General features: G+C 56.8%; 2 protein-coding genes across 2 annotated transcripts; one reads left to right on the forward strand and one right to left on the reverse strand.

Moving 5' to 3' along the window:
• The first annotated feature begins 3,524 nt into the window (after positions 1–3,524).
• Positions 3,525–5,750, forward strand: Pgam2 (phosphoglycerate mutase 2 (muscle)). The gene is made up of 3 exons (XM_005396680.1): positions 3,525–4,040; positions 4,206–4,386; positions 5,549–5,750. The coding sequence occupies exons 1-3, from the start codon at positions 3,627–3,629 to the stop codon at positions 5,713–5,715; spliced, it is 762 nt and encodes a 253-aa protein (XP_005396737.1). The 5' UTR covers positions 3,525–3,626; the 3' UTR covers positions 5,716–5,750.
• Positions 5,751–6,460: 710 nt separating this feature from the next.
• Dbnl (drebrin-like) lies at positions 6,461–18,007 on the reverse strand. Its single transcript, XM_005396684.2, has 13 exons — positions 17,829–18,007; positions 13,739–13,794; positions 11,807–11,919; positions 11,047–11,121; positions 9,903–10,049; positions 9,233–9,310; positions 8,955–9,106; positions 8,803–8,851; positions 8,445–8,538; positions 8,117–8,212; positions 7,910–8,022; positions 7,537–7,642; positions 6,461–7,189 (listed from the first exon to the last, which is right to left on the reverse strand). Exons 1-13 carry the CDS (start codon positions 17,909–17,911, stop codon positions 7,050–7,052), a joined length of 1,302 nt encoding a protein of 433 aa, XP_005396741.1. The 5' UTR covers positions 17,912–18,007; the 3' UTR covers positions 6,461–7,049.
• Between the last annotated feature and the right edge of the window lie 3,229 nt (positions 18,008–21,236).

The raw sequence follows: 21,236 nt of genomic DNA on the forward strand, positions 1-21,236 counted from the left end.
TGAAAATTTTTTTTTTAAATTTATACAAAATAGGGGGGATTGAACTTGGGGCCTTTGAACTCAGCTACATCCTTAGCCCTTTTATTTTTTGAGACAAGGAAGGTCTCACTAAGTTGCTCAGGGTGGGTTTGAACTTGTGGATCCTTCTGCCTCAGCCTCCCAGAATGCTCAGATTACAGGCATGCACCACCATGCACTGCAATGCCAGTTTTCATTAACAATATTGTTTTCTGATCCATAAACATAGGTTGTCTTTGGATTTTTTTTTTAGATCTTCTTAGTTTTTTTTTCTTTTTCTTTTTTCCCTTTCTTTCTTCCTTTTCTTTCTTTCTTTTCTTTTCTTTCTTTCTTTCTTTTCTTTCTTTCTCTTTCTTTCTTTTTCTTTCTTTCTTCTTTCTTTTTTTTTTTTTTTGAGGTAGGGTCTCACTGTGTAGTTCAGGTTGGCCTTGAAATCAAGCTGTAGTCGTGGATGGCCTCAAACTCATGATGATCCTTCTGTGTCAGCTTCCTGAGTGCACCACCATACCCAGCTCCTTAGTTTCCTTTAATGATGTTTTATAATTTTGGAGTATAGAGTTTACAAGTCTTTTGTTAAATTTATTCCTTTATAAAACCAGACACAGAGGCACACACCTGTAGTACCAGTTATCTGGGAGGCTGAGGCAGGAGGATTACTTAACCCCAAGAGTTTGAGACCCTCCTGGGCAACACAGTAAGAACTTGAGTCAAGGGAGGGAGGGGAAAAGAGAAGGGAAGGAAATAAATTTCATCTTTTTGATGCAATATTAAATGAAATTTTGTTCAACTTCTCAAATTCCTCATTGCTAGTGTATAGAAACACAATTAATTTTGTATTCCTGAAACTTTGCTGACCTCATAGTTCTAACAGTCTTGTGGTGGATTTCTTGGCATTTTTTATATACAAGGTCATGCCATGCACAGAGAGCAGTAGTTGTATTTCTTCCTCTCCGACCTGGATGCTTTTCACTTGTTTCTTGCTTAATTGCTGTGGCTAGACCCTCACACGATGGTGAGCAGAAGTGGGTGGGCAGGTGACTTTGTCCTCTCCAGCCGTGTGATGTCTATGTCATTTCTGTGGGTGCCCTTTATTAGGTGAAGGTTCCCTTCCATTCCTAGTTTATAAGTGTTGGATTTTATCAAAATGTGTCTTCCACCTACACTGAGACTATCTTCTTTTCATTAAAGAACAAGTGCTTTCTTTGCTGGGGCTGTGGTTTTGGTTGGGAATGTCCCCTAAAGGCCATGTGTCACAGTGTGAATCCAGAGTGACAGTGCTGGGTGGTCCTTGGCTTGGCCTAGGCCTTTGTGTGGGAAAATCCACTCTACCCTCCAGTCTTCTCCAGATATAGATGGCTGGGTGCAGTTGTTTTATTTCAACAGGTTACAACTGTGGTTCCACTTCCTTCTGGCCCCCGTGGTTTCTGGCAAGAAATTCACAGTTGTTCAGAGTTGTTCCCTGACAGAAAGTGCACCATTTTTCTCCAGCTGCTCTTTGGGCTTTTTAGGTCTTCTGTATCCTGCCTAGAGCCTGTATAGCTCAAGCCTCGGGCTGCCTCCACATCCAAGCTGGGCACCGCCGGGGACAGGAATCACCCACCGAGTGTGGAGCTGCGTCCAGTCAGCCTTTCTCACCTGCGGGTCCAGGCTTGATGGTCGTGCTTGGGGGGAGCTGGGATATCGCTTCCCTTGCTCTTTGCTCTGCTCCCCATGAGCAAATGCTTGTCAGGCTGTGGCCAAGCTCAGAGGCCAGGTCCTCCCTCCCTGTGCCTTCCCGACGCCCCACAATCACAGCAAGGCCAGCAGGTCCCAGGCCTCGCAGTGCCCCTCCCCTCCTATACCCTGCCAGGCCTACGCCTTGTTCCCACCTGACCCAGCACTAAGGCCCACCCAAGGGAGCCCGGGGCCTGCTGCCTTGCAGCTGCACAAGGTTAAAATATGTCACGCTGCAAGTTGGGTGGTGCCACCTCTTTGGGACAGGGAGCCACCTCTGCCACGTGCCCCTTCCACAGCACTGGTCCTTGCTGGCTCTGCAACCTGGAGAGGCCCCCAGGGGGGCTTGTCCTCACCAGGGGCTTTGTGTCCTGCCATTTCCACCTAAATGTGCTCCCCAGGGTTGTCCCTTCCTTGTGCCCCTCGGGGAAAGCAGCTCTCTGCAGCCTCCTGGCATTGTCCTCCCGCTGGGCCCCTGTCACTGTTGGGCCAATGAGCCAATTCCCAGTGTGCTCCAGGGACAGAAAGTGGACAGCGTCCCCGGGAGACACGGCTTCAGTCAGGACAGGCAGATAGCCGTGCTGCGGGGGTGGGCACCCCAGTCGCAGGCTCTTCTCCCAACTCCGCCTCGGGTTGGGAGCCAGCTGTGGGCAGCGGCACCTCACAGCCAGGCCGAGGCTCCTCCCTCTCCTGTGGCCCAAGGTAGGAGAGGGTGTGGCTGCTGCTCCCTGCCTGTGACCAGTGATCCCAGCCCTGAACGCAGAAGGCCTGGGCCTCCACCTAACCGGTCACAGGCTCCCCAGGCACTGCCGTGCGTGCGTGCAGAGCTGCAGCGGAAGAGGGGGCTGCCAGGGAGGGCCGGGATGCCTGAAGAAGCCCCGCCTTATGTCCCAGCACATTGGTCAGGGCAAAGCCATGCATGGGGACCCTTGGCAACAAACGTTTATGCACATACACTTGTCACACATGCATGCCTACATGCACGAGGCAAGACGTGTACACAGATGTGTGCTGCAGACATACACATTTACATATTCACAGACACATGCATGGAGGGCACACGCACACACTCCCGGCTCCCCTCAACACTGAGCTAATCAGGAAGCCCAGGCACGGTGGTGCACACCTGTCATCCCAGCAGCTGGGAGGGCTGAGGCAAGAGGATCTCCACAAGTTCAAGGCCAGCCTCAGCTACACTGTATGTTCAAGGCCAGCCTGAACCACATAGTGAGACCATGTCTCAAAAAAAAAAAAAAAAAAAAGACTAGGAAGAGCACAGCTGTAATCCTAGCACTCTAGGAGGCTGGAGAGCTGCAAGTTTGAGCCCAGCTTGGGCAACTTACCAAGATTCTCTCAGAATAAAAGTCTGAAAAAGGACTAAGGATGTAGCTCAGTGGCAGAGCCTACCTAGCATGCACAAGGCTCTGGGTTGTTAATACCAGAGAGTGACTGGAAGAGGAGTTGGGATTCTTTTTGTACCTCTGCCCTGGCAGTACAGGGCCAACGGGGCCACAGAGAGCCTCTGACCTCGAGGAGGATTCTTTCCCAGGGAGTCCCCATGCTGCCAGCCCTTCCTCCCCCAGGCCTGACTTCTGCCCTTCATCCTGGCCCTGCGCAGCCCCCTGGCTGCCAGCTGGTTATGGCCATGTCACCTGAGCCCAGGCTGGGCTGGTGGTTGTGTGGCTATTTTTATGTCCTACTCCTTGGCCAGCAAACAACCCCCCCCCAACCCCCAACAGCTCCACTCCTACCGGCCACCTGCCCCCGCCTGGCCCTCCCGGAATGCTGATTGGCAGTTGGTGGGGGTGGGGGCTGGGGCTAGGGCCGGGCATATATAAAGCCGGAGTGTGAGGGAGGTGGTTGTCCCTGCCTGGAGCCCCAGTCCCCCTGCCAGGATGGCCACCCATCGTGTGGTGATGGTCCGCCACGGCGAGAGCTCGTGGAACCAGGAGAACCGTTTCTGCGGGTGGTTCGATGCCGAGCTAAGTGAGAAGGGGGCTGAGGAGGCCAGGCGGGGGGCCCTCGCCATCAAGGAGGCCAAGATGGAGTTCGACATCTGCTACACATCGGTGCTGAAGCGGGCCATCCGCACCCTCTGGACCATCCTGGACGGCACGGACCAGATGTGGCTGCCTGTGGTGCGCACCTGGCGCCTCAACGAGCGGCACTACGGTGGCCTCACGGGCCTCAACAAGGCGGAGACAGCTGCCAAGCACGGCGAGGAGCAGGTGAAGATCTGGAGGCGCTCCTTCGACATCCCGCCACCCCCCATGGACGACAAGCACCCCTACTACAGCACCATCAGCAAGGTGGGCCCCCGGGAGGACCCTGGGGGGCTACGGGGTTGGGAGCCCAGGGGACACCGGGGGCCTGGGAGCCCAGGGGACGTTGGGAGCCCAGGGGACGTTGGGAGCCCAGGGGACGTTGGGGGTCCGGTGTGCAGCCAGGAAGTGGCAGTGTCCCCGCACCCCCAGGACCGCCGTTATGCTGGGCTGAAGGAAGGGGAGCTGCCCACCTGTGAGAGCCTCAAGGACACCATCGCCCGGGCCCTGCCCTTCTGGAATGAGCAGATCACCCCCCAGATCAAGGCTGGGAAGAGGGTGCTCATCGCAGCTCACGGCAACAGCCTGCGGGGCATCGTCAAGCACCTGGAAGGTGAGCCCACCCTTGGGGATGTGCTGGGCAGCGGGGGCTGCTACTCAACCTCCTCGCCACAGGGTGAGGCAGCTTGGCAGATGGGGGGCGGGAGCTGAGCAAGGCCCAGCACTGAGCAGGGCGAGAGCGTCTAAGCAGCAGACCCGTGACTTGCTGGTTTCATGTGCTGCACTGCTGGAGACGGGCCGGCTGTGGAGCCAAGCCGAGGGGAGTGGGCATAAGGCGGGCCCCCGCCCAGGGACACTCGGCCTGAAGGGCCAGGCTCCAAGTCCTGGCACACTGTGGGACCCTGCACAGGCACTGCAGAGCTTGTGGGGCTCCTCCCTGTACTTCCTGCCTCTCAACATGGGGTTCAACCTGAGCAGGGCCCTGCACCCCGCACCTCTCCCAGGCAGAGGTAAGACAACCAGAGGGGCGCAGAACTCTGCAGCAGCTGAGGACTGTAGATTGAAAGCGGGCGCCCCCACTAAAGTGCAAGGTGCGCTGGTAAACAGGCCTTGGGCCACGGGGGCCCCCGAGGGAGAGTGTCCTGTGCTGGGCTCCCACACAGCGTTGTCTGGGTTCGCCCCTGCGCGACCTTCACATTTGCTGTACTACAGGGAGTTGGGTGCCCCAGACCTGTCTTGGGGGATGGACAGGGAGACACTGGGGACCTGGCTGGGGAGCCCGGGGTGTGAGCAACACCCCACCTCTTCTGGGGCAAGAGGCACAATGGCAAGTATGACGCCAGAGGAAGTGGGGTGTCCCTGACCCTCTGGGGAACATTCCCAAGGCCTTCTGCTTGCCGCGGGCAGGATGGCGCCAACAGCAAAGGTTGAGCTATTCCGGGAGGGGGTGCCGAGGCAGGCGGGTCAGGTTTCCACAGCTCCCCTGCTCAGAATTCAGAAACCAAATAGCTAATAGCCCTCTTCGTCCGGCTACTTCACAAGGAGCTGAGACCCAGACGGCACCAGCACAGGTCACGGCTGCGTCCGAGGGTGAGGGCTGGCCTTGCCCCGGGCTATTTCTGCAGGCCACTCGGCCTCCACCTGACCTTTAGGAGCATCCCCTGCCTTGCTCTTGGGACTAGGCTAGCAGCACAGGGGGCACAGCCCTGGGGCCCACGAAGGACTCAGGGTCGGCCGAAGGCCGGGTGGCTAAGAATAGTGCTCCCTGGGTGCAGGGATGTCAGACCAGGCCATCATGGAGCTGAACCTGCCCACGGGGATCCCCATCGTGTACGAGCTGGACCAGGCGCTGAAGCCCACCAAGCCCATGCGGTTCCTGGGAGATGAGGAGACGGTGCGGAAGGCCATGGAGGCTGTGGCTGCCCAGGGCAAGGCCAAATGAGGGTGGCGCGAGCAATAAAGCATCTCTGCACACTGCCTCGCTTATGGTATGAGCTGGGGAGTCCAGCACCCCTACACCCACATCACGAGGGCAGCAGCCCAGGGGCCATCCTGGCTGTCAGGATGAGCCGGGACAACACCCAACCGAATGATCAGCCCTAACCCACAGCCTGTGGGGACCAATGAGGCCGTGGAGTTTGAAGGCCTTTAACAGCCCTGACTCACACGGCTGCCAGTCTTCCGGGAGAAGTCCAGCGGATAGCAGGATGGGGAGGGGCTGGGCCTGGCCGCCACCTGCACCTAACTCCCAAGGCAGAGGGTCCAACTGCCCTCCACCACCTGCTGGGCCACATGGCGCAGGAAACTGACCTCAGTCACATCCTAAGATCTACGCCTTTTCCCACGGCTCACTGGCCAGAGGCAGGCGGGTACCAGTGTGCACACACTCACATGCACACACACCCCACGTGTGCACCCCCTCTGCACACACCCTGGCTCAAGGCGGATGCGGCCGCCCGGCAGGTCTGTTCCCACACAGGGCTATTCAGGCTACAGCGGGGTGGGCCTGAGCCAGGGACTGGGGATCACACTGCAGTTCTTAGATCTGTTCTTCAGATGCTTGGATGGGCTGGGTCAGAAAACAGGAGGCAGCAGGCATGGGCCACCGGGTTCCCGTCCCTGAACCCAACACCGGCTGAGGCGCACAGGGGCCGGCAGGCACGGAGTGAGCCACACAGGACACGCTGTCACTTTTTTCACACACCCGAGACGGGAGCATGCTCTTTCCACTACCACTCCCCCCGGGCCCGGACACAGGGGCGGAGAAACGGAGTGCGGCAGGGCAGACAGCAATACCTCCCCGCTCGCGGCAGTCACGGTCCACAGACTTTGGTCACACACCCTGCTAAAGGCAACTGTCTAAGTTCCCAAGGGTCAGTCCAACAGCGGTAGCCACCACCCCTTAGAGGCCAGAGAGAAAGGAAAAAAGGCAAGTAAGGCGGCGGCCTCCAGATGCCCCTGCACAGAGCCCCCCAGCTTAGTGGTGGCCGCTGTGCCCGGGGCAGGGTCACCCGGGAATGGCCACCGATGTGCTTGGCTCAGCCTCCTCTGGGACCAGGGCCGGGCTGGTGGGAGGCCTGGGAGGCTGTAGGAAGCACGTACAGGGATCATTAGGTATTGCTGCCTCTGGGTGACTGGGCCTAAGCCGCCCAGGCAGAGGTGTCCTGAGGCCTCGCCCTCCTCGGCCCCCATCCTGCAGATGCCCAGCGTTAGCTCTGGGGCTTCTCCCTGCAACCAAGAAGCCTCAGCCGGGCAGGGATGGGGACTGGCCTCCCCTCACTCAATGAGCTCCACGTAGTTGGCAGGAAACATGCCGAAGTGGCCGTCGGGCCCGAAGCCACGCCACCAGCCTTCATCGATCACCTCGATGCCCGTAATGAGGTTCTCAGGGTCAAAGGAGATCTCTGTGTCGTCGGCTGCAGGGAGGGCAAAGCCCAGGGGCTGCACCAGGGTCTGTCCTCTGGAAACATCCCCCTGCCAACCCTGTCCACAGCCTCCTATGGGTCCCCTCCTGTCGCCAAAGCACGCCCGAGAGAACTGCCTGCCAGCATCCAGGGATGGCTCTCCCACAAGGACAGGACAGGTGGGACAGTGAGTGTCTGCCTGGGCCATGGGGGGCCCCTGAGCCAGGGTCATCACAGCTGCAGATGGGCTTCCACCCCAAACTCAGCCCCACCTCGTGTCTCCTGCCCCAGCCCCCAGCGCTGATCCTGAGAGCCCCAGCTCCTGCTCCCCACCCTTGGGACCTGTGGGTGGTGCTCACCTGCCTGGTAGTCGTACAGCGCCCGGGCACACAGCCCTTGCCCGCTGAGCCCCTGGCCCTGCAGGTAGTGGTCGATGTGCTGAGAGCCAGCACCCTGCTGTTCCACCTGGCGGGAGCGAGAGGGGACGTCACCCCAGGCTTCGGCCTCACACTGGCTTGGGCTGGGGGATGGAGGGCTCCCTACTGGGGGTGCCGCTGCTCTGACACGCCCACAGCACGCCGCCCCTCCAAGCCAAAAGGGTGTGCAAATCCACACGACTCAGCACTGGGCTGTTGCAATGTCAAGTGAGAAACCCCAAGTCCCCCAACCCCGCAGTGCGCCACGGAGAACCCAGGCCTGCGGCCCCTCACTGGCCCCTCTGCGGGAACCCACCAGCGGCGGCTCCTCGTAGAGGGTCTCCTGCGCTGGGGGCTCCTCATACACAGCTTCCTCTTCCGCCTGCACCCGATGTGGAGGGCTGCCAGGCACCGGCTCCTCACAAACATCTGTGTGGAGGACACAGCACGTCTGCCCCACCTTCCCACCACCTCCCTCTCCATTGCTGTCGCTCCCAGGGCCCCGCGGTGACAAGTGCCTTGCCTGCCCTGGGCCTTGCGGCGGCGGGAGCTGGCTCTCTGCCAAGCGACATCTCTGGCTGGGTGAGCTGCTTCTGCAGGAAGGGGCTCTTCAGCTTGCCTGCAAAACCGCACCCACTTCAGAAACCCATCCGCCATCTACACCCGCCTGGCCGCAGGGACCAGGGTGGTGAGGTACACCATCACCGCTCAGGTCAAGGGCCCAGCTGTACTCCTTGCTCACTCGTCCCTTGTCATCCTGACATGTCACCAGCCTTGAGGGCCTGCTAGGGGACTCCAGGCTTGCCACGCGCGCCCCCGCCCCCAGTGGCTAGGCCCACAGCAGGTCCCACCTGGCTGTGCGCTGGACATAGAGGTAGTAGACATGGCCCGCTCCTTCTGCTTGAAAATCTCCCGCGAGTGTGCAGCTTGCAGCCCGGCAGCCTCCTGGGGAACAGCGATGGTGCAGAGTTTCTCACCTTCCCACTGCCACCCTGGAGGGCAGACCCTGCAGGCTGGGGTGGCTGGGGAGCCAAGGGCAGGCCAGGCCTCGCTGGACAAGGCGCCCCGCTCTCCCGCCCCCAGCACCTCTGATGCACCCACATGCACCCCGCGTTTGCTGCACGGGTCTGGGTGAATGCTGAGCTCAGACTTGATGGGGATGTGTCCACACCTGTGAGATCCAGGCACAAGGGCAGCACCCAGACTCACCCGTTCCTCTCTGTTCCTTGAGGCCACTTCCTGCGGCTGCTCACACGTCCTGTCGGAAGGGCCAGGGTGGGAACGGCTGAGGGACTAAGCAAGCACAGGGACACCTGAGGCAGCCCCATGCCAGCCTCCCACCGCAGGCACCGGCAGCTCACCTCTGGGGCCCTGCCCCACTGTGCTGCTCCTGGTAGCGCTGCTCCCGGCGGGCAGCCTCCTGCAGCTCCCGCTCCCTGCGCTCCTGCTCCAGCCGCCGCTGCTCCTCCTCAGCCCGGCGCTTCTCCTCCAGCCGCCGGTTCTCCTCCTCCTTCTGCAGGGACGGCGGCCCACTCAGCCCATGCCACCCCAGCCTCAAGGTACAAGACTGTGGGAGACACCACAGCCTAGTGCAGCCCAGAGAGCAGAGTGCTGTCGGCACCCCCGCCCCAGCACTCACCTCGGCTTTGGCCCAGAAGCTGTCCTTGCCAACCCGCTTGATCTCAGACATAGCATTGGTCTTCTGGTACACAGAGCCCTGTGGGCGTACAGCACATGCTAGGGCCAGGGGGAGGCCAGGCCCTGACCTGGAGGACACAGTGCAGCCTGACCACCACCCTCAAGGAGATGGCACCACAAAGTCCAGGAAGACGCTAGGAAATTACCCAGCAGGGAGCTGAGTCCCGACCACACTGGAGACCACTCTGGTGGCAGGAAGGGCCCAAGCGCAGGTTCCTGGGGCCCGGGGGTGCCGAGCCAGGCCTCTGCCAGACTGCTCCGCACCCACAGGAATCACCACAGACCTACACGTCCATGCTGTGGTTGCCGGCTGTCGGCCCCAGCCAGTGCGAGGCCTACAGGCTGGCAGGTGTCTCCCGGCACTCACAGGGGCTTTGGGTCTGGGGTCAGCCCTGACACTCCCTGGAGTTACGCCATGTGGCAAATGCCAATGCCCACCTAGGTCCTGGCTGTTTGTCTCAGAGTCACAACTACCCTGCCCAAACACAGCTGGGTTCAGACAGGGCTCCAGAACACCCGGGACAATCACCAGGTGGGGTTGGTGCCCACCAGGCTTGGGTCCCCATCTGTGGAAGCCAGGCGGGAGGGCTGGCAATGGGGGCAGCACTTACCACCGGGGCCTGCGGGCCTGTGTCCTGGAAGCGGCTGCTCTCCCTGTGGAAGCTGTAGTTGGCCCCGGAGGCCTTGGCCACCTTCTCCATGATGCACTCGGGCTCTACGTCCTCCTCCGCCCGTGCATTGATGGTCACGTGGGCCCCCTGCAGAGGAAGCGGAGCTCAGAGAGCTTTGCGAGCTGGGGAAGACAGGCCCGACTCCCCCCCACCATCCACACCGCGCAGCACCCTACACTCAGGCTGGAGCCAGAGCCCTGGGGCGCCTATCTGGCTGTTGGGAACCAGGCCCTGCCCCGTGGTGCATGCTCCTTGCTGTGGCTCAGCAGCTACCCCAGCAGCCACGTGAAAGGTCTCCCTTCCATCGATGCACATTATTTAAGGGACCACCTGGAAACAAGCATTTCCTACGAAAAGCAAGTCACTCATTTCCTCCTGAGAAGCAGCCGAGGCCCTCATTCACTGCTCCTACGGAAGTCTGGAAGCCTCGCTGGGGTGTGGCTCAGCGGCAGAGCACATGCCTAGCATAAGGGGAGCCTTGGATTCTGCTCAGCACTGGAAAAGCAGCAAACGAACCCAAAACGAGAAAAACGCTGACAAGAAGCCTGGACGCCTCATCGCCAGCTACGAGATGGAAAACCCAAGGCTCTCTGAAGACTGCGGCAGAACCCAGCAGCAGGGTCTCCCCGGCAGTGACTAAGGGGGACGCAAAATCACCGGATCGGTGAGCTACAAACAACTTTCGACAAAAATACTTTCGAAATGGAACCTCAGTGCTGCTGTGGGACATCTGCCATGAACACGTGCAGAGACGCACCAGACAGGAACCTGCCGAAGGATGCACATTAGGGTGGTGGCACAGCCACCTTGGCCTTTCTCCAAGTCCTGACAACCACTGGGCTGTTGAGATGGATCCCAGACACGACAGAACCAGGGCCGGCCTTGCCCACTGGGTCAGCTCCAGCAAGGCCCTTCACCCTGCTCTGCAGGACACTTCCCCGCCTCCTGTGCCCCTGCTGACCCAAGGGCCAGGGTGAGCTTGTGTTACGGGCTTGCTTCTGATCCCAGTGCGTACTTGTGCCACGGAACCTGGGGTATCGGATCCCTCAGCCCCTCGTGGGTGGCAGAAGGCCTCAGCTCTCACCTTGAGGAAGTTGGCCATGGTGCTGACGTGGTTGGCGCATGCTCCCTTCCGCACATCATTCACGCCCTCGCCCGTCTGCGACACAAGCACACCCGGCATGACCCAGGCCTCCTTCCAAGCCACTTCCCCTCCCGCAAGTTTCCACAGACCCAGCAGCTTCGCATCTCCCCCAAGAGAAACCCTCCCGAAGCAGAAGCCACTCTCACAGCTGAATCACAGACGAGGCCCCTCCCACCTCCAAGCCGAGCAGGGACGCTCTGGGACAGCGAGGCTGGTGGTGTCCACTGGGGGGTGTTTTCTCAGGCTGACCCTGCAGCCCGCCAGGCCCTCTGTACCCTAACCCAAAGGCATGGGGCAGAAATTTCCCATGACCTTTTTCACTCTTTCTTGCAGGAATAATTCTGGGCTTGAAATTCTGTGTAATAATGGCAATTTTTTTTTTTAAGACAAGGTCTTGCTATGTAGGTTCAGGTTGACCTTGAACTCATGAGATTTTATATATATATATATATATAGCTCAGCCCAGGTGATTCTCCTGCCTCAGCATCCCAAGTGCTGGGATTACAGGCATACACAACCATGCCCAGCTTTAACATCAGTTATTCTTCAGGTCACAATGAATTCTCTGACTCTAGCTCATTTCCCAGCTCAGAGGTGTTCTGTTATCTACTAAGTCGTGCCCGGAAAACACTGTTCCTGCCAACGCAGGAAAGGACAAGGGACTTTCCCTGGTCATGCAAGATGGGACAGGCCCACATACCCAGTTGATGAGGACAAACTTGGGCAGGCCAGAGTTGGGGTCCTTCACCCTGCAGAAGGCGTACATCACTTTCCCGCTGTTGAGCTCCTCCACCAGCTCCTCCAGGCCACCCTCTGCAGAGTCACAGGAGGGTCAGTGCGGCCGTGCCCCCATCCGCCCGGGTGCCACCACCCTCCCACCAGGGCTTCTCACTGCACCTGCTTCACAATCACCCTGGGGCTGGGCAGTTTCGGGTGGCAGAGCACTTGCCCATGATGCTCAAGGCCCCATCTGAAATCCTCAGTGTGGCAAAAAATGAAATGACATGAAACTCCTGGGTCTCATCTCAGCCAGGCAGACCGGGCGGCGCTGGTGGGACCCAGGAGTTTGCTTTCTGACAGGCACCTCAGGGGATGTTTTAGTCACACTGGTTTAAAAAACACTCCTCTAAACCCCCAAGAACTGTGGAAATAGGAAATAAAAAAATAAATAAAAGAATGTCAGGCGTGGTGGCGCAAGCCTGTAATCCCAGCACTTGGGAAGCTGAGGCAGGAGGATCGTTGTGAGTTCGAGACCAGCCCGGGCTACAAAGTGAGCTCAAGGCCAGCCTGAACCGCAAAGCAAGACCCTGTCTCAAAAAAAAAAAAAAAAAAAGAAATGACATTTTCACTTTAAACCAGACACCAGACTTGCAAATGGCTCTCTATACCAGCTGTGCTGTCACCTGGAAGAGCCCCGGACACCTGGACACATGTGTCCTCCAGGCATCAGGGCCACCCTGAGGGTTGGACCTTTCAGGGTGTCCTAAAGCTGACAGCACTCTCCCTTGCCATGGGCTGTGCTCCCCAGGCCTCCCTGCTGTGAGGAGCAGGCGGGTGGGAGCTGTGGGCTTCACAAGCCCTGGGCCATCAACATGCTGTGCTCGCAGCAGAGCCTAGTATGATGCCATCAGGACAAGAGCAGGGGACTCAGACTGCTGAGCCCGCAGTTCCCAGGCAGCCACCATACCATGTGAGAGGACCATTCACCGTAACTCTTCTGGAAAGAGGCTGAGGCCAGGAGAAGAGCATGCAGAGGAAGGGGCTTTCCAGCAACAGCAGCAGGAAAACTACCCTTGTCTGGCCAAGCCAAGAACATTCCAGGTGCTCACAGAACAAAGAGACCAGGTCCTGCTCGGGACTGGGAGTGGGGTAGGTCAGGCATGGCCTTCAGCCTGGGCGGAACCAGGAAAGCCAGCTGGTGTGCAGGTCACACCCCAGCATCTCTGGCTCAGCCTACCTGCCAGTCTCTGCCCAGTGCCGGCCAGGAGCGGATACCTGCCCCCCAAGAGCCCCCAATAGAGTCCCTGTGGCCACCTGCTGGGACACAGCCTCTCTCTGGGGACATGTAGGGCCCCGTGTGCCCTTGCCCATGGCCAGGGCAGGTATGACTGTGCGCCTTCCCCACCTGTGCCAGCTCTTGAGACTGGCATCCGCCAGCTGCAGCCTGAGATACAGGCTGCCCAAGCTCTGGAAAGGGCCGGCTGCTTACCTGGGTCCTCCCCACGAACCTGGGAGACAGCAGCGCTGCCCTGTGCCCGGGCCAGGAGAGCTGAGCAGAATGAGTGCTTCACTCACAAACACCTGAAACCCAGAGCTTGCCGGAACTGCCTGTGCCATCCAGGACTCTGCCGCCAGCCTGTCTGGTGCCACTCTGTATCCGAACAGGAAGCCTAGGCACCCTCAGTGGCGCTGCAGTGGCTGGGTGTGAGGGCGGCAGCAACAGAGCTGCCTACCCTCCTACAGGGAGGCGTCCTCACAGCTGAGCCACACGCAGGGGACGCCGGCCTTCCCGAGTCCCCCTTGTCCTGCTGCGTGGCTAAAAGCCTGATGAGAGGGACCAGTGACCCTCAAAACGCCCTACCCTTCCTCTGCTCACCCATCCCCTGGTGCTGAGCCACTGGGCCATACTCACCCCCAGTGCCGGCCACGCGGATGTCATTGCTGTTGCCTTCGTAGGTGAAGAGAGCCCTGAAACACAACATAAGCTGGGTCAGGGGCTGCTTGCTCTGCCGGCCATCCATGCAGCAGGGCAGCACACACAGGCCCAGCCCTGCCCTGCCCTGCCAGGACTTGTGGGGCAGGTTCTGGGACAGGTTCAGGCTGGGTGCTCCACCGCTGACTACCCCGGGGCAGGTGAGCTGAGGACCGAGCGGTGATGGGGAGCACACAGTCACTTATGAGGAAAACATGGCTGTGGAGTTTTACAATGACTTTCTACACATTCACGTGTGAGATGCTCACCTGGCTATCAGGTGTAGGAATCTGAAAAGACAAAAGATGCCTCCACATGCCTGAACCCAAAGCACCCTTATGGAGGAAGAGGGGGGGAAAGGAGGAGGAGGAGGAAGAAACATAGGCACCCTGCGGGGCTGCCTGTAAGCCTTTTTTTCCTCTCCTTTTTTGCAGTACTGGAGATGGAACCCAGGGCTTTGCCCATGCCAGGAAAGCACTCCATCACCAAGCTACACCCCTGGCCCTCCTATAAGACTATTTGTGAGACTCTGATAAGATTTTGCCTTATAAACTTGTGCTCCAGTGGTGGTGAGGAAACAGAGTAAATATCATTAAATCTGAGCCATGGAAAGGCCCTCAACCAGAACAAAAGTCACTCAAGAACATTCTAGGAAAAAAAGAACATTCCAGAAGTGTTATGGGGCATGATGGTGTATGCCTGTGATCCCAGCACTCAGGTGGGATTGCCAAGAGTTTGAGGGCTGCCTTGTCTACACAGTGAGTTCAAGCCCAGCCTGAACTACATAGTGAGACCCTGTCTTAAAAAATCAAAATAGAAAAAATTTTTTAAAAAGAACATTCCAGAAGAAGTGGTCTCCAAGAGGCATGCTATGCCTGAGGCTCCCACAGTGAGTCCAGCTGCCAGCACAAACTCTACAACGAACCATCTGCTGGCAGGTCAAAGGCAAAGGACAGCCCAGTGTCTGTCACCTCCCAGTTAGAGTTGGGCTGGATGGAAGCTCTGGGACAAGGGACTTGCTGATGAAACTGGCTAGTGTGTTTGCCCAAAAAGGACCAAAGAAATCAGAGCTGGTCAGTGGGTAGGGACAGTCTACAAAGAAAGAGCTGCTGCTTCCCAGGACAGGAATCAGAATCCAGCAGGAGATACACTAACAAGACCACAAAAACAGGAGAAAGATGGAGGCTGTGGAGGTGAGTATGTGGCATGAACGATGCAGTTTGCATTTTTTTTTGTTTTTTGAGGTTTTTTTTGGTCTCTTTGAGACAGGGTCTCGCTATGCAGTTCAGGCTGGCCTTGAGCTCACTTTGTAGCCCAGGCTGATCTCGAACTAGCAATGATCCTCCTGCCTCAGCCTCCTGAGTGCTGGGATTATAGGTGCGCACCCCCACGCCCGGCTTGAGCAATGCAGTTTGAAAGCTCTGAAAGGTTTGCCATCATTGATGCAGTGGGTAGAGATAGGAAGCAGATGTTCGGCCTGTTGCTGGAGTTCTCTGGAAGAAAGAAGCCCTTTTCTCCTGGTGGTCATAAACCCTAGCTACTGTAGCATGGGGACTGACACAAGCAGCAGGGAACAGGAGTTGGTAGCCTGGCTCTCCTAAGAAGTGATGTGGCAGCTAATAAGGCCAAACTCAGTGCCTGCTGCCTACACCTCAGCTTCATCTCCCAGCCCCAAGGCTCCGCTTTTAACCACCTTCCAGAATGTTCCCAGCTCTGAGGTTCATTTCTGCCTTTTGTGGAGTTCCACCCTTCTTTCAGGTCACCATGAGAAAGCATGGTGTGTGGGCGCAGGCGCAGCCAGGAAGTATGGGGTGCCACACACCTTATCACTCTTTCCAAATACGTGTGCTGAGAACCTACTGTTTATGGTGACAGGTAGGTAGCTACAATGGGCCCCGCCTAGGGAACTGACCTTCTAACAGGAGAAGCAAAACACACCTAAAGCTAATGTCTTGCTGGGCATGGTGGAGCATGCCTGTAATCCCAGCCCTCAGGAAGCTGAGGCAGGAGGATTGTTAGGAGTTTGAGACCAGCCTGGGCTACAAAGTGAGCTCAAGGCCAGCCTGAACTGAATACCGAGACCCTGTCTCAAAAAGACAGTAAAATAAAGCTAATGCCCTGCGTAGCAGGCACAGGAAGTGACATATGAACCACATGAGAACAAATCATGCCACGATCTGGGGGGAGAGCGCTGGAGATAGCCCCAAGATGGAGTACAGAGGCTCTGGCCTCAAGGCCTCATGCAGTGCTACCTGCACCGTGTGAAACTCTTCACCAAAATGGAGGCCATGTCTTCCTCCTCCGATGTTCTCTACTTTTTCTGTATGCTCAGTCCAGCCTTCATCCCAACATTGACTACACATAACAACTCCGTACCAGAGACTGGGGACAGAGGCAGGGCCCACTATACCCTTCTGTGAACAGACAATGGTGACAAGGAAAGCCAGGGGAATTGCTGGGATGTGTACAGTACACATCTGATAGAAGTGAAACATGAACAGGGAAACGTGACTGCAGCCTGGATTCCCAGGAATCCAGGAAGGAGACCTTAGAACAGAGGTGTGAAGCCACCTGCATTACTGAGTGTGCTCCAGGCAGAGGCAGCAACAAGGGGAAGAGCTCCGAAGAGGAACCAGCTCACAAGTTTGAGGAAGAGAAAGACGGTGGACAGCGGTGGCAAACAGGTGCGGCTACAGTGTGGTAAGCAGGAGGGGCAGTGGGAACAGGGTCATGCAGGGCAGGTCAGCCTAGAAGAGGAGCCTGGGCTTTATTTAACGTGCAACAGGAAGCCGCTGCAGAGTTATGGGTAGGGAAGTGAGATGGTCTAAATACTTCTCAGTGAGTGGGGACCTGCCAGACGCTCTGCTGAGTAACTACACCAAATGGCTGTGACAATGAGGTGCAGGCCAGGGGCGGAGCAGGAACCCTACAGAGCGGCAGGAGCTGGGGGTGGTGAGAGGGTGAGGGCAGTACAGCTGTTGGGCAATGAAAGCTCAGCATCCTTAGGAGGCAGGCAGCTCAGCCCCAGCCTGGGTGGCAGCAGGAAGCCTGCACTGCCAGCTGGCTGTGGGGCATCATCCACAAACCAGGGATGGTTCCTAAGAAGACAGATGCCAGGGAGGTCCAGAGGAGGCAAGAAAGCACCTGAAGCGGGGTGGGTGATCACAGCAGCAGAGCCTTGCTGGGCAACAGGAAGAGGCCCCACGAGGACCCATTACAGGGGCTGGCTCAGGAGAGACGGCCTGGGCACTGGCCACAGCGTGGTGCCGCCAAGGCTCCACGGCCGGGATCCCTTTTCTATTCCCCAGGGTTGGTCCGGTTACTCCACCCTACTCAGAAACGGAAGTGCTAAACACTGGGCAGCGAAAACAATTTAACCAATGAGAAAGTGAAACAGAATTACCATATACAGCCAGGCATGCTGCAGAGAGCTGATCTATGTGGGGGCTGCCCAGGGTTACCCAGAAACTTAAGCCCAGGCTCTTGCTACCCCAAGTTCCAGTAGCTGCACAGTACGGCCTATACCCTGACCGACAACCTAGAAGACGTCCTGGGCTGGCGAAGGAAAGATGAAACCTTTTACCTGAACAGGTGGCCAGCATCCTACTTTCATCTTCCCATGACTCAGACACAGGAAAGAGAAACCGAGGTCCTGACACCCATATTCACGGTGAACCAGGGACCGAGCCCCCTGGGCTCTCTGTCAGCTTCCAAGCTCCCGTCCCCGGCAGGGGTCAAGACGCGAGCAAAGGCCCTTCCTGAACGCAGCCCGCCTGGAAGGAAGGGGACTATCTCCGCCCTCTGGGCGGCGGGCTGCGAGGACCCTTTCTCTGGGCAAGTCAGGGGCTGAAGAGACCTGGCGAGGCCAGCAGGCACCAGCGGGCCCAGCATCCTACCCGGAGCCCCGCGGGGCGGCGCGCGGCGACCAGGGCGGGTCAGCACCTCGCCGGTGCAGGGCGGGCAGGCAGGGACCCCGCGCCCCGCTGCACCCTTTCCCCTACGCCCCCAACCTTCCCCGCCTGCGGCCCACCAGTCAGTTGGGGATTTCTCGTCCACCACCAGCCCGTAGGCCTCCTGCAGCGCCGGCCCGTTCCGGCTCAGGTTCGCCGCCATGGTCTGCCCCGAGGTCCCAGAACTGCAGCTGCCGCAGCTTTCGGGCCGGCCTCCCCGGACGGCCGGAAGCCCCGCCCCGTGGCCGGAAGCCTCGCCTCTGACGATCGGAAGCCCCGCCCGGGAGGCCGGAAGCGGAAGTAGAGGCGGGGCGGTCAGCGGGTCTTAAATCCATCCTCTGGTCTGCGCCTCGGGGGTGTCTTCCAGGACGTGGCTCTGAGTGCTCGCACGTTCTGTTCTGATTGTCAGTTACAGCACTTCGAGAGATCTCCGATTCACGAGTCCTCCTCCGGACAAGATCCTCCGAGCGTGTTGTGGACCCCCATCAGAAGTCTGATCGATGCATACAATAAGGAATACACGAATAAATAAATGAATGCTAAATGACGATCGCACCTCTACTTTTGTACTTCTTTGCTCCCATTTGTGTTTTTTCCCTGAGCAGCTTGGTTGAATACACGAATAAATAAATGAATGCTAAATGACGATCGCACCGCTACTTTTGTACTTCTTTGCTCCCATTTGTGTTTTTTCCCTGAGCAGTTTGGTTGAGGCCAAGTAGTGGAGATTACAAGACAGCCCGTGTCCTGTGTCATCTCCACGTGGGGATGGCTGCCCCACCGGGAAGCGCCCCATCTTGCCTCTATCCGCTCCCTTACAGAGAGCACTTGTTCCCTCCATCCACAAATGTGGCCGCACTTTTATCTTCAAGCCTTCCTCGAGGGAAAGGGGCCAAGACAGGAAGCAGCTCACCATTTCCTTTCTGGCCATGGGGAAACAATTCCGTCTCCTCGGCCCTCAGGGTCCATCCTGGGGTTTCAGGACCCCCAGGAGGTCTGGAAGCACGCCTCAACATTTCAGTCAAACTCAGGAGATCCTACCCTTGATACAGGACATGTGTAGGAACTTGTTTTAATGATAATGGAAATTAAAACAGAATGAATTTATAGACAAAAGCTTTGAAAGGAAGAGAGAATAGAGAAAGGTCTTCAGCTTTTGAGGAATAAGTGAAGAGGGTACATGTCTGGCAGAGATCAGATTGGCCCATTAACAAAATAATGGATCTAGCTTTCATGGCTTCACTGGGCTAGGTCAAGAGTTGGTAATTTTCCATTGGGTCATGAGTATGTTTTTCCCCCATTGTTTTAGAGTATTTCTTCATAGTGTGAAATATGTATTACCAGCTATTTTTGATAAGAAAAGGGGATAAGGGGGGAATGCATTCCATACATTATTAGCTAGGCCAAACAGGGAGAAAGATGTCTCCACCTTCAGTGGGTAACATGGCTTGTGTCTAGATCTCTCCCTAGAGCCTCACGCAGTCATAGGTGGGGCTTTTTCAGAGGTGGCTGTGTAAGGCTGGGGTTGATTCACGGTGCAATGCTAGGATCAAGGACACTAGGATTAAAGATGTGAGTGCCACCTGCCCTAAGTAGACTGGATAAGATATGAGGGATAGAAAGAGCTGTGGTGGTCTCTTGTTGCTTTTCTATCTTCTGCCCACCATGGACTGTTTCTCCTCTGTGATGCCTGCCTGCCATGCTACCCTGCCTTAGAGTCAGCCAATTATGGACTGAAACTTCTACAAACTGTGAGCTAAATAAACTTTCTTCCCTTAACTTGTGGATGTTGGGTATTTTGTCTCCACAAAGAGAAAAGTAACACACACATCACAGATTAAGAGAATCCATGTCTCCTCCCCATGAGGAGATGTGTCCTATTTCACCCTTACCTGAAATCAGGTTGTGCAGGCCAAAGGAGCAGGTTTCTATGTTCTGGAATTAGATCTGCTTAGTGTGTGGTGACTGGACTCATCCATGCTGAGGGAAAAGTAGGAAAAACCAGGGCCCATGGAGAGTAGGCTGAAGGGTCTCATAGTGGGAAGTAGCGGTGCACACAGCTTCCTCTTCCTGCTCTAGGGTATGCGGACCTGATTCAGCCTTGCACATAAGTGCCTAATCAATACTTTGATAAAATTATTATGATGGCCAGCTAGAAGTGACAACCTTACTTGCAGAACCACTCCCTGGAGATCAAGTAGACTGGGCTTGTGGGGGAAAGCATGGTGAGAAGTAGGCTACAAGAGGCAGCTCTATGTTGCCCCCCCAACATGCAGCCTGGCTGAGCTGCTGTCCTTGAGGACACCCTGCTGCATGCAGCTGGGTGCTATCAAGCACACCAGTCTGGAGGTTGAGGCCCTGGGAGGACCAGGAAGGAAGAGACATTTTTAAGAAAAATTGAGGAAGCCATTGGCTGGCCTGGTAGGTTTTGCAGATTCTTAGTAGCTTTTCTGTTGTTTTTGTTTTAAATAAAATCTGTGAACAAAGAAAAACCAGGTTGTAGGGACAATGAAACCAGCAAGCTGACCTCAGAGAGTGAATACCAAGTCCTTCCTCCTCTCACAGGTGGACAGTAGGTGAAGGAGCAGGCCTCTGGAAGGAACGTTGCAAAGGAGGGACTATTCTTCCTGCCTGCACAGCATCAGGCTGCTTTCTAGAAGTGCTAATAGCCACACCCTCCACTTTTCAGAGCATCAGCATTCACGGCTAGATGCAGAGCCGGTCCAGCCCTTACCCAGTACTGCAAGGGAGGGAGTATGTGCCCGCTAAACAACCAGCCATGGAAAGGGAGGAGAAATAAGCGACTCTGTGCTTAGCTCAGGACGCAACCTGAGTTTCAGTACCATGGACAGACCCCAGACCGGTCGGCAGCTGAGTCCTGCAAGCGCACTGACACTGAGGCTTTCTTGTGAATTTCAGACAGATATCTGGCCACTCTTGAGCAACTGCAGGGAGGCAGTGTGGAATTCCACGGTGTTGGCAGACTGCTCAGTTATGAATATCAGGCCTCCTGGACACTGCATCCTGGCATTTTAATCCTTTGCCAGGAGATTTTGACCTTTGCCATATTTTTGGAGCTCTGGGTCTTCCTGGAGCTGACAGAGGATCTAAACCTCAGTTCCAGTCAACAAATTCAGAAGCTTCTGAGGATGTTAGGAGTTATTGATTCAACACAGATCAATTGCTTAAGATCACTCACCTTCCTGATCATTCTGATTCATAGAGGGAAAAAAACCACATTATTCCCAGGTGTGTGGGTTTTGAGAGAGGGTCTTGCTCTGTAATTCAGGCTGGCCTCGAACTCATGGTTATCCTCCTGCCTCAGCCTGCCGAGTCCTGGGATTACAGGTGTGGGCCACCATGGCTAGCCCAGTTGGCTTTTTAGATCTGCTGTCCAGTTGCTGTTCTCTGGGGTGAGCTGGATCCTGGAAGGCATGACAAGTGGGTGACTTTCCCAGTGCAGAAAACAGGATTTGCTGGGGGACAAG

The sequence above is a fragment of the Chinchilla lanigera genome, unplaced genomic scaffold, assembly GCF_000276665.1.
Source record: "Chinchilla lanigera isolate Chin_1 unplaced genomic scaffold, ChiLan1.0 scaffold00055, whole genome shotgun sequence".
Lineage (NCBI taxonomy): Eukaryota > Metazoa > Chordata > Mammalia > Rodentia > Chinchillidae > Chinchilla > Chinchilla lanigera.